The sequence below is a fragment of the Xenopus laevis genome, chromosome 6S (assembly GCF_017654675.1).
Source record: "Xenopus laevis strain J_2021 chromosome 6S, Xenopus_laevis_v10.1, whole genome shotgun sequence".
NCBI classification, from domain to species: Eukaryota; Metazoa; Chordata; class Amphibia; order Anura; family Pipidae; genus Xenopus; species Xenopus laevis.
In genome coordinates this window covers 10,260,349-10,273,741 of record NC_054382.1, presented here as the reverse complement: position 1 = coordinate 10,273,741, position 13,393 = coordinate 10,260,349, and the positions used below count along the sequence as shown (strand labels likewise).

Genomic DNA, 13,393 nt, shown 5'->3' with positions numbered 1-13,393 from the left:
ACTACTCATCCGAGCAGCTTACATTATAATCTTACATTATAGGGTACAAAGGGATTCTGTGTTGTGGAACAAAGTGGTTTATGAAAGCTGCTGGAGCTACTGTAGGTGCAGTAGGGTTGCCACCTGGTTTGTATTTTACCAGCCTGGCCGGTAAAAATGATGGTTGATCCCAATGTTATTAATAGGGAAAAAAAGATAAATATATAGGAAGGCTGGTATTTTTTCCAGAAAAGGTGGCAACCCTAGGTGCAAGGAAGAGTAAAGCCCTTGCAGGTTTCCTGCACATGCGCCAAAAAATGTCCTGCTCTCCACTACCTGAGCACAGAAGGCAGAACTGAGGGGGGGTTTTGACGCCACCCTGTTTTACCATCAGTGGCCCCATTTTGCTATAGAAAATTCTGTGCATTGGAGCCAATTGAAATTTTTCTGAATTTTGCCTATGTGTTTTTCTCTATTAGATAATCTAATAATGTGATTGTCATTTTCCCCTGCGCAAAAAAACACCCTTTTCAGCAAAATGCATAGCCCTGGAGAAAACACAAATTTCAAAGTGTACCAGCCAAAAAATTTCACTTATCCCTATTAGCCATGTCACTTCGAGTTCTTAGTTCCCTGGAAGAGTGTCGAACTGGCCCACTGGGACACCAAGAGAAAACACAATAGGCCCCAGTGCTGTTGGGCTCCCTGTTATGTTTTGGGTAGCCGAAGATGAGTAGAGTATAACAGTGCATTATTAGCAGAGTTGGCAGGCATTACACAACAGTAACTTTCACTTTCACTTTTAAGCTGTCCAGGAAGTATGCACAGATACTTCCTGGACAGCTTAAAAGGTAAAGTTACTGTTGTGTAATTGCTTTTTCACCTTTGCTAACTTCTTATGGGTGCAAACTTCACTTAGGTAAGCGAGTTTTATAATATATAATGCACTAATGGTTCTGTATGACTGTAATTTTATTGGCTGACATGTTAGTGTAATTTATGATAATTTTCTGTTGTAAAGTTTCAAATAAAAACTCTTCTATCTCATATACATCTACTTGCGACTGCATAACCTTACATGTGAGATATACAGTACCTATGATATATACACACAGATCCTAAGGCTTTCAGACTCTTACATTATTGATTGCTGGAAGGTGAATTCCACAACACATGGCAGACCGGGCGTTTGAGATCCCTGCTCTGGAATACTTTAGCAATTCCACATTAATGAGATATTCTTACAGCAATAGATATATATACAGAGTAGGGATGGATTGTATATTGCCACATAGCAACATAACATTTTAACATGATCTGTCTTGTACTTCACATTAACTAATGTTGCTCTCTATCTTCTGTTTCATTAGCTTTTTGCTGTACTAAGAAGGATCTGTATTGCAATTAATCCCAATTGATGGAACCTAAACTGGGATTATATGCCCCTTTCCCCCTTGTAAGAATAAGTGACAGTTGCGACATTTGTGTTTTTTTTATGAACTAAGAACATCTGGGGTAAAGTAATAATATTCACATAATAAGTAATAAGTACAGTACATGTTGTAGTATTTATTTGATTGGTTGCTGTGGATTACTAGACCTGCAGCAGACTGTTCTGTTCTTTACATTTCACATACTGTGTATCTTTTATGGACATTCTTTTTTTGGATATGTTTGCTCATTTCTGACTAGTATCTGTTGACAGTGGGTGGGTATACCCAAAAATGAAGTATGTCCAAAACTAAAATAAAAGCTCCTGGTGTTGGGATGGGGTTCGCTAGACAGAAACCCTAATAAATAAATGTTGACCCAATTGTTTACATTTTCTTGGTTGTAGGGTGACCTGGTCCCTCGATTTTCACAAAACAGCAAACTCCTAAAAATAACACGCTTCATGGACCTGCATTAAAGAAGGATTGTGGCCAAGAAGCTCCTTACCTTGGTGCAGATCCCCGTTGTGGCATCACAAAGGGTCAAGATGGAAATATTCTGTTCCCTGTTTAACCAGTTTACCGCCACTTTGGTACTTGTTGCCCATTTCACCATGGTTATGTAGTATTCTCTATTAAACAGAAAAATGGATTGGCATTAACATTGGCTCTGTGCCTCTGTCCATTTGGATTCAATATGTCTTGATGAGTTCAGAGTCTCGTGGGTGAAAAACAGAGTGGCTTTTATTTATCTGTAATGTGGAAGAAAGATTACTAGGGTTCTCGGGATCAGACCTGATCATAGCTCTGCAGCCTCAATAGTGATCCTTTTTGGCTTGAAGTTGAACCTAACACTGATCATAATGTATTAGGAAGAGCGCTTGCTTGTTGGAAGCAATTATTCTCACCAGAAATAGTTGCTGAGAATCAGAAGTGAAGCCACTAAATGGCACACGTTGGAACAATGTTTGGTGCAAAAACAGATTTAAATGACCAGTTACCTCTACTACAGACCCGATTGTTGGTCTAGTTCTACTGTGTTTTTGATGTGTTCCTATTTGTCCTGACTTCTTGGTTTTGACTTGTGCCTGTTTCTGTTTCCATCTTGCTTGCTGCTTGTCTTGACCAATGCATAGACACACTGTTTTCACCCTTGGCTTGTCTTCTCCATCCACAGACCTCAGTCTCGGTACAGCTGCCATAGAGTTCTTGTTTTGTGTTTCTCTTGATCACTACTGCTCCTGGCTAGACTAGGGGGCCGATGCATCAAGGGTTGAATATCGACGGTTAATTAACCCTCGATATTCGACTGGGGAATGAAAATCCTTCGACTTCGAATATCGAAGTTGAAGGATTTTGCGCAAAAAGTTTGAATAATCCTTCGATCGAACGATTAAATCCTTCAAATCGAACGATTCGAAGGATTTTAATCCAACGATCGAAGGATCATCCTTCGACCAAAAAAACTTAGCCAAGCCTATGGGGACCTTCCCCATAGGCTAACATAGGGTTCGGTAGCTTTCAGGTGGCGAACTAGGGGGTCGAAGTTTTTTCTTAAAGAGACAGTACTTCGACTATCGGATGGTCGAATAGTCGATCAATTTTTAGTTTGAATCCTTCGATTCGAAGTCGAAGTCGTAGTCAAAGGTCGAAGTAGCCCATGCGATGGTCGAAGTAGCCCAAAAAACACATCGAAATTCGAAGTTTTTTTACTTTGAATCCTTCACTTGAGCTTGGTGAATTGGCCCCTAGGAGTTATTTAAGCCTAGGGAATGCATTGAGCCCATACTTAAGTCCTGGTAAGTGGAGGGTTACAAAAAAGGCTAAATGAAAAGCCAAGTGTGCTATAAATGAATTAGACTCCAACTGAAATGTATCTGCCAAGAGGTGAAACAATTGAACTATACTGAGAAAGTTCAGGTTGGCTTATTTAGGTTTAGGTTCTCCCTGTTTACTCCCATTAGCCCTTCTACTGGTCTTACCAAGTATGATTAAAACAAAGTTGCATATGTGGATCAAATATTTAATGCAAAAGTCAGTGTGTTGATTAGTTTTTTTGCTTTTGGTTAAGATTGGCAGTGTGACTTATTGTCCTTTGGATAGAGGCATTGCCAGGCTTGGACAACCTACTGACACCCAGTAGCAATCAGTTGGATATGATCCTGCCACACTGAGAAACAATGTGGCCTAATAACATTGATCTGCCTATGGCCCAAAAAAGAAATGTGAGATGGAGTTGTGGAACTTTTTACTTGTGGTTCTGCCAATTCCTCATCCACATTTGGAGAAAGACTTTGGCATCTGAAATAACCTTTCATGGTAGATGGGCAGACACTATGGATGCTATAGGCAGCCCAACCATAGCTATGTATGTGTGGCCACCTCAATTTGCTCCAATAATCTATAGTAACTATTACATCAAAAGATCCCCTCGGGCCTCTTTAGGATTAAGCAACAGAGAGTGATTAATTGACTTGTAAAAAATGTACATTGTAATCAATATCATCCAAAGAATGACTTATTGACTTGCTAAATATCTGTATTGTAGATGTCAGCAGAATGATTTGGATGGGGGATGGTTGGAGAGAGAATACAAAGGGGGAACATTTTATTACAAAGTATTCATCAAACTGTATTCATAAATCAACCATAAGTGCTAAATACAGTTCCGTTGTGTCTCATGCAATGAAATCATGGAATCTAACAAGAGTCTGAACAACGATACTACAAAACAAACAAAGGCTGCAAAGTCGACACTTCCATAGCTATTGCTAATTTCTGAGCTAGCTGAGCTTTTCTGCTTTCATCTAGTAAAAAACATGAATCTATTAAAGGAGAAGGAAAGTCTGTTTGCACTTGGGGTGCCAAGTGTTAGGCACCACCCAGGTGATTGTATTGACTTACCTGAAACTCCGGGCCAGTGCTACTATCAGCAGAAAACTGCACCGGCCCAGGGTTATACCAGTGATCACCACAAAACGATCTACTTCCATCTTCCTCTATCTTCACACAGTTGCACATGCGCAGTAGAATGAAAAGCCAAACTTTAACTAAAAATACGGCTATTTCGTTCTACGGCTCATGCGTTTGCCCCGGGGAAATTTAAAGAAAGAAGAAGCCGGAAGATCTCTCCGTGGTACTCGCTAGAAAAACCCCTGGTCCATGCAGTTTTCTGATAATAGGAGCACCGGCCCGGGATTCCAGGTAAGTCAATACAATCACTTGGGGGTGCCTAACATTTGGCATCCCCAAGTGCAAACAGACTTTCCTTCTCCTTTAATCTTTCTCTTTCCTTGAGTTTGAGCTAGTAGCAAGGGTCACACAAGCAACAATGTGATCCTCCTAAATGTCCTTTCATCCATTGAGAACTATGCTATGCTAACAGTCCTAGACATGGCAGGGGCATGCTGTAGGCTAAACTGACTAAACTCTGGGAAGTCACTTACTTTACCATCATAATCCATCAGTAGGTTATAGCCATGTAATGAACTGTTTGAGAAGTTGGATTTTTATCATTCACATAGAGTTTAAAACTATGTTACTATGTAACTTGAATTAAACTCTCTGTGAATGATTAAAATCCAACTTCTATAACAGTTAATTACATGGCTATAATCTATTGATGGATTATGGTGGTAAAGAGGTCTCTGCATGGGCCAAACAGTAGCACCGTTGGCAAACTAAACAATGTTTCTAGAGTCGGGGGGTCTTGTCTGACATTCTCTTTATATGGGTATGGGGGTAACTTAAGTAAGTTTTAGTGACTTTTTCTTGCTTGACTCTAGGTCCAGCAAGCCCTAAATCTCACAGCTAAAGTTGTATCAGCAAACAGCTAACAACAAGTTCAGCAGTTTCAACATGGTACAGGTATGGCATCCATTATACAGAAAGCTCCCAGTAACAGAAAGACCATCTCCCATAGTCTCCATTACTATCAAATAATCCAACTTCCTTTTTCTCTGTAATAATAAAACAGTAGCTTGTACTTGTTCCAAGATACAATTAATCATTACTGGACACATAACCAGCCTATTGAGTTTATGTAATGTTGAAATGTAGTGCTGGGCGAATTTATTAGCTAGGCGCGAATTCGCTGTGAATTTGCGCGATTCGCCCCCAGCGAATAAATTCGAGAAACGCCCGCGAAAATTCGCGGAAAAAAAATCGGCGGCGTCAAAATGTTTTTTTCGAAAAAACGGACGCCGTTTTGCGAATTTTTCGCCGTTTCGCGAATTTCGCGAATTTTTCTGCGAAGCGAAACAGCGCAAATTCGCCCATCACTATTGAAATGATTTTTCAGTAAAGCTAAGGCACGAGTTATCTGGAAACCCAAGGTCCTGAGCAGTCTGAACAACAGGTCCTATACCTGTACAAAATAATGTCAGTATTCCATATTTATACGTAGTCTTCCTCCATAGTTTATTTTTGCCAAATGCAATGATTATTGCAGTGACCCCTTGTTTGTTACTACTAATTTATTGTTTTGCTATACAGTACTTTGCCCTCAAGGAGGGCTATACAAATAAAAATATACATGCATACAGTCATTGCCAACCACTAACTATGTATGACCACTAGGGACAGCTTATGCCATCAATATAAATATGCAAAGACAGAAGGGGTAATTTATAGACCTGCTGCCCCCCTCCCCATTATTCAGCAATGTCTGTGTTCAGTAGCAATGTATGAATGGGGGATGTAGGCTTCCCTCATCTTGTCCCCTATTAAGCCCTTCATGGGAACACATGCCACAACGGGCTTTGTGCCCATTAATGCAGCAATTTGCACCCCGGCCACCCCTTTTCATCCTTATTAAGCTAATCCCATACTGTGTGTCTTTGAAGAAAATAGAGAGTAAGAATTCTTCATAAATGTGTTTTCTTACTGGCCACGTGTGTCCTATTGGTTTCTTTAGAAACAATCGATAGCTACTTGGGTTTTGAATATAAAAAGGGAAAACAGAAACCCTTATTGCCCATTAGATCTAACCACAATCGGGCAATTCATGGCTATCTTTACAGAAGGCCATCAACTGGACCTTAAAGGGGAAGTCAAGTCTAAAATAGAATAAGGCTAGAAATGCTGTATTTTCTATACTAAACATAAACATGAACTTACCACAAGCCTAATCAAACAAATAATTTATGTTTTCAAAGTTGGCCACAGGGGGTCACTATCTTGTAACTTTGTTATACATCTTTGCAAGACTAAGACTGTGCACATGCTCAGTGTGGTCTGGGCTGCTTAGGGATCATCATAAATTATCAAAACAGCACAAGTCAAATAATATCTGCCAGAAGCCGATACAGCAAGACTGAATAATAATCAGAATATACAGACTGCACTGGGTCCTGTGTTGTCATGTAATCCATGATCTTTGTCCCTGCAGCTGGAGTTTGAAACAGTAAAGGGATTTAAAGGCAAAAATAAAATCTAATTCAAATCTCTACACGGGCGTCGACTGCTCTACAGGGAAACAAACAAAGCTGCTTGAGTTCTGCACGGCTGGGAAGTAAGGCGGGGGCTCCCCCTGCTGTTCATAAGTATGATTGTTTCCCTGCAGAGCAGTTAGGGACCGTCTGACAATTCCTTTCCACAGCAGTAAATGAAGGGAGAATTTCACTGCATACAATCAGGTTTCTTATAAAAACGGTACTTATCTTTTTCTTTTTCATTAAAGTAAAATGGGATTTTATTTTTTTTGCCTTTCCATGCCCTTTAAAGGTGGCATTCTATACCCATTGAGTGTAAATGCAGTTCCGGACCACCAGGGAAGGGGTGCCAAGGTAAGAAACCACTTGATTGTCCCAACCCTGCATGCAAACCCATCTCCATCCCCACTCCACACTCCCAACGTAACTTTTGCACCAAAGCTCTCTGCAGCTAGACGTCATTGAGCATGGAGAGTCTGTGTGCCGGACTTAGATAAGGTCAGAACCTGGGGAAATGCAGACATAAGAGGTAAATGCTCATCGCCATAGACATGTGCCTTTCAATCTACTCCTAGTTTGACCCTGCATAAATGTATCACCTAGTTGAATATCATATTTGAAGTTTAATGTTCCTAACCTACAAATGGAAGAAAGTTCTTACGGGCTTATATTTACTGATATTCCTGACTAAGCAATAAAAATAGAAACATCCCTATCTCATGCCATTTGGTTGCCAAAAAAATAAAGACGTTTGATTTTAGAGCTGCTGATCATCATCCTTGCCCCTTTCTGCAAATCAGGGATTTCATCTCCTGTAGAAACTGTCTAATAACATTTGGCAAGCCAACAGATATTTGACAGGGACGCATTATTATTTCATCGAACACGTTTCATGTTCTGGGCTTTGATCTAAGTTGGAATATAAATGAAAGCAACATATTCCTTATGAAGTGCACGGCCTTCAGTCTACTGTACCTCATTCTTTGATCATCGGGCGGCGTCATTTCCACGTGGTGAAGAGGTCCGTTCAAGTTAACGACGTGCAAGGCGACTGCAGGGTTTTCAGAACCAGCCTGTAAAGATAAAATCTCACATTTGTCCATTATTGTTCGCTTAACCTGTAGAACCAACTAAGGTCCCCATGCTAATGTAGATATGTATAAAATTAAGTGAAGGAATTCAAACATGGAAAACTAACCAACAGGGTGTTATTTGGGGTAAGAGTTTGCATTTACACACAGTCACCTGCATCATAGGGCGAAGTATGTAAATAATGCAAAAATAACTTATTGGACCAGATATGAATTCTTGAGAAGATTTGTCTACAAGTTCAAGCTTCCCAGTGACCTCACTTGATTTTATAGAAGATCAGCCATGAAATTAATTTTTCTCATTTATATATACAGTATATATAACCCATTATGTTGCTTATCAATTTTTAGATGTTTTGAGTATACAAATCTGGGGTCTGCAGTGCAAGAGCTTTCCACATCTGAAAAGACTTAACCATCATAAGGTGGACACAAGTGCTGCACTCAGTAATAGTTATAGCACCCCCGCACTGTGTCACAATAAATACAAACAGTATATGGTGTAGAAGAAGAAGCAATGGAACTTCTGCATTGCTATAATGATAATCAACTAAGGAGTGTTTCTAATTAAGCTCAAGTAGGCTCTTTGCATTTCTAACATTCTAATGAACTAAGAATTGTGTTTCTCGTTTCTCATAATGTAAGTGTTCTCCTTCATCACATTGCTAAACAATAAACAGCAAGAAGTATGTGCCATTAATGTAATATAGGGATCGGGGGTACTGCTGCCATGAGGCAAGTTTAGAAACTCCCCTCAGACGGCAGCAGCCCGCAGGTTACCGGGGTCCGGAGGCAAAAAAAACACTCCTGGTAACTTAAAGAGAAGAAATTCAGATTTTGGAGCTCGGAAAGGTAAGTGCCTGGTGTGAGTGGGACGGCATCTGAAAAGGCCGCCTCAGCTGGCGAAAACCCCTGAAATACCCCTGCTCATTACTAAACCAGGGCGCACCAATTCCCAGGCCTCACGGATTTAACAGGACAGCTATATGTTACATTGTCAATTAAATTCATTCACAATGGATGAACTGAAACTAGAAGACTGCCTGGTGTTCCAGAAGACCTAGGCTGGAAACCCTAGAGGTGACTTGGTCTTCCGGGGCAACACACCAAGACAATGAAACTCTTGCTAATTACACCAAGCTCCTTCTGTCCATAGTACAAATGTTGTCATTAAGTCCAAATCACTGTGGTCCACCCACCCTACTATTTAATTTACACCTGTAGGTGCATATACTGCCATCAGGAGCAGAACTAGGGGTAAGAAGGCACATGTCTAGGATGTACTTCCTCCATTGGCTACACCTAGTCCTGACCCTTGTCCTCCCACTGGTCACTCTTTTCGTAGCTCCCCTGGTTTCGGCATTAACTCCCTTGCATGCATGCGCTTGTGCATGTATATGTGTGCATGCTCTCATTTGCACATTTGCACAGGGGGGCGGGTTGCTTAGACCGTCATCAATTTATAGATCACAGTGGTGGTTTAAGGCTAGGTAGCAGTGAAGTCTCAAAGGGATAACTTGAGCCCTAAGAGGCTTAAATAATTTTAATGTGATAACCTACCTTGAGATCATCATTAATAATATTCACTCCTTCCCAATCTTATGTTTAGCTATACAGAGCCTGTGTTCATTCTCATGTAAGCATTGTTGCATCCCTAACAAATCGGTACATTATAATAGCTGAAAAGCTTGTACTAGGTCTAGTAAGCCCTGGCACAAGATGTTTTAACAGGTGACAGTGTTTTATTGCAGCCCATACCATTTTGAGTTTTCTGTCAACCCTATCGTCAAGGTACTTGTCATTCTATAATTCCCTGGGTCAGCCAGCCCTGAGATACAACTATCTCTATAACTCCACTGTGAAACTGAACTTAATCTACAATACTGTCTTCTAATCAGTGTTCCTTAATGTTAGATTATCCACAAGAAATACATTTATATCACCAACTCATCTTATATCAGAATGTATTTCTTATGATTCCTTAAGTCCCGTGTCCAGGAGCTCTGCTCATACTGATGAAGATGATAGAGGTAGACGTGCATGTCTGTTACCTTAGGATAATGGTATGTCTTCACCGTAGGGTAGAGGGATCCAGTGTATAACGGAATCTCCATCGTTGGCACTTTGGTATCGTTGATTGTTGAATACGCAAGCCGTGCGCCATCTGGAGACCACCAGTGAGCGATGTGAGTCTTTAATATTTCCTCTGAAAACAGAAACATCATTATCTGTATTATTGCAGAGGAATGTGCATCTGATCTAGAGGCGGCCAGATGCTGTGGAACTTCAACATGATTTATGGAGGGGGTGCTGGGTGCTGTGGTCTGGGACAGTCTTGAAGAGCTGGTGTATCCATCAACTGTCACAAAAAATAATGCGCCCTTTGTACTTTCATCCAAGTCCCAATGTGACAGAGAGGACCCAGCCCAGGATAAATGTCCATTCTGCCCTTCTCTCCAACTGGCCCTGGTTGTATTACTCAGTAATGACAGATAGTTCTGACCCTTAGTTGCCATTGCAGTAGAAACTTGGGGTCATTTATGGCTACAAGAGCAGTAAGCAAAGAACAATTTTGGTACCAAGTTTAACCATACAGAAGGATGCAAGTACTTTTACTTAATGAGATTTTCCAGCGGGTAAATTTGTACAACCACAACACTCAAAACAATGATAACATTTTACAGCACTGGAGGATAAAGAAGACTTAATGCAATGAAGCAGATAGAAGCTGCAAGAAAAGATTTGTTCCCATGCTATCAGCAGGTTTTTTATTCTATGGCAAAATCATAAGCTGTGCCACAAGGTGGCACCAATAAACCAGTTTTAAATTTTTCAATTCCAGAAATGTTAAAGAGTAAAATGTGAAATATTCAGTATGCGAGCACTGTATGTTTATATGCACCTGCTGATATTAGTTTCATGATGTGATATATACTGTAAATATACACATTTAAACAAGTTCATGGAATGCCAAAATAAGCCACCTTTTATTTATATAGGCCCCTATCAGATTCACACACAGAAAGACATTTATTTATCAGGAGCAAATGAACCCACCTGCTTGTATTTGGGTTGCCACCTTTTTAAAATATTCTTACCGGCCAGTGGGGGCTATGACACACCAGGAGGCGGGGCGATGATGTATAGGGGTGGGATGATGACGGTGAGGGGCGATGACATCACCAGACATCCGAGAGAGTCTTTGGGAAGGATGAAGAGTAAGAGACCGATACGTTTTTACTGGATGAGGGGTTTAAAGGATAGTAAACCTTTAAAGTAAGTGAATGTAAAATTGATGAGGGGGCTATTCTAAACACTTTTGCAATGTACATTCATTATTTATTTTGTTTTTATTCCAAGATATTAAAGGATACATGTACTGTTAATATGAATTCATTTTGCTACAACAGCGCCTCCTGCTGGTCATTTTCTGACCATTCTGACCACCAAGTAGACAAGGAAGAAGTTGTCAGGAGAAAAAAGAGGCTGCTCTGATGTTCTTCTGCTTAGGAGACAAATTAGAAACCTTTCTCAAATCTTTCCTAAGCAGAAGAACATCAGAGCAGCCTCTTTTTTCTCCTGACAACTTCTTCCTTGTCTACTTGGTGGTCAGAATGGTCAGAAAATGACCAGCAGGTGGCGCTGTTGTAACAAAATTCATTCATATTAACAGTACATGTATCCCTTAATATCTTGGAATAAAAACAAAATAAAGAATGAATGTACATTGCAAAAGTGCTCAGAATAGCCCCCTCATCAATATTACACTCACTTATTTTTATGGTTTACTTATCCTTTAAGGGGGTGGGGCTTAAGGGGGCAGATCAGGGGCAGGGCAAGGGCTGCACTTTCGGGTATTACAAATTTACTGGCAACTAAATCTATATAAAGTTGTCCTTGGTGTGTGTATCCGTGTGTACGTTCTTCACAACAGGCTGCAATCCCAATGCCGGAGTGCAAGAAATTTCCAAGTAGATATGTATAGTACCCAGAGAGCATATATTGATAGGGAAATGTAATGTCTTACTCTTTGTTTTGTTTTCTAATTTGCAGTATATAGTATATAGTATATGTTTCTTCTCACACCTTCACCTATAACTTTATACAGTAACACCTTGATCTGAAGATACAGTCTCTTGTACCATTAAGCACATGCTTCTAACTAAAGGAATAAACTAGCCAATAGGATTCCGGTACCATCCTATCCTACACTTCATCTCATCTGGCACATGTTGAATAATTCCTTCCAAAAAAAGGGCAGTTGTGTGGTAAAGGAAATAAACTTAAATATTGAGTATATTGAGATAACAGCAAGGACAATTTGCATGTCGCTCATGTAAACCCTTTAACAATAGTTTTAAAGGGGGTGTTCACCTTTGAATTAACTTTTAGTATGATGTAGAGAGTGAAATACTGAGACAATTTGCAATTGGTTTTCACTTTTTATTATTTGTGGTTTATGAGTTATTTAGCTTTTTATTCAGCAGCTCTCCAGTTTGTAGTTTCAGCAGTCTGGCTGTTAGGGTCCAAATTACCCTAGCAACCATGTATGTATGTATGTAGGGATTGATTTGAATAAGAGACTGGAATATGAATAGGAGAGGGGCTGAATAGAAAGATGAGTAATAAAAAGTAGCAATAACAATACATTTGTAGTGATGGGCGGATTTATTCGCCAGGCGCAAATTTGCTGCGAATTTGCGCGATTCGCCGCCGGCAAATTCGTGAAACGCCCGCGAAAATTTTAAAAAAAGTTCGGAAAAAAACGGACGCCGGCGCCGTTTCACGAATTTTTCGCAGTTTTGCGGGAAATTCGCCCATCACTATACATTTGTGGTCTTACAGAGCATTTGTATTTAGATGGGGCCAGTGACCACCATTTAAAAGCTGGAAAGAGCCAGAAAAAGACAGGAAATAATTTAAAAACTATTAGAATTAAATGATGAAGACCAACTAAAAAGTTGCTTAGAATTGGCCTGTCTATAACATAGTAAGGATTACTACACTTGTCTGTCCACAGTTGTATGTGCCATAAATTGTCCCTGTGGACTGTGGACAGAGAAGTAGAAACAACAGGGGAACTAATCCGATATTAAAAGTAATGTGAGGCTGACACTTTAATAGGGATGTAGCGAACGTCGGAAAAATTGTTCGCGGACATGTTCGCGAACGTCCGGACAAAAATGCGAACGGTTCGCGAACGTTGCGAACCCCATAGACTTCAATGGGAAGGCGAATTTTAAAAGCTAGACAAGACATTTCTGGCCAGAAAAATTATTTTAAAGTTGTTTAAAGGGTGCAACGACCTGGACAGTGGCATGCCAGAGGGGGATCAAGGGCAAATATGTTTCTAAAAAATCCATTGTTGACACAGCGCTGCGTTTTGTGCTGTAAAGGGCAGAAATCACACTACGTCACTCAGGTGGTGTTTCTGGAGACGGTATTATTATTGATATTTAGA

General features: G+C 40.2%; 1 protein-coding gene across 3 annotated transcripts in view; it reads right to left on the bottom strand.

Moving 5' to 3' along the window:
• LOC108719662 (dipeptidyl aminopeptidase-like protein 6) overlaps positions 1-13,393 on the bottom strand; it is a 757,132-nt gene that overhangs the window by 51,920 nt on the left and 691,819 nt on the right. For all 3 annotated transcript variants that reach the window (XM_041567354.1, XM_041567352.1, XM_041567353.1), the window contains exons 9-11: positions 9,984-10,138; positions 7,817-7,914; positions 1,918-2,041 (exon numbers count right to left, since the gene is read on the bottom strand). In XM_041567354.1, coding sequence (XP_041423288.1) covers positions 1,918-2,041; positions 7,817-7,914; positions 9,984-10,138 — 377 coding nt within the window. The remainder of the gene's footprint in view (positions 1-1,917; positions 2,042-7,816; positions 7,915-9,983; positions 10,139-13,393) is intronic.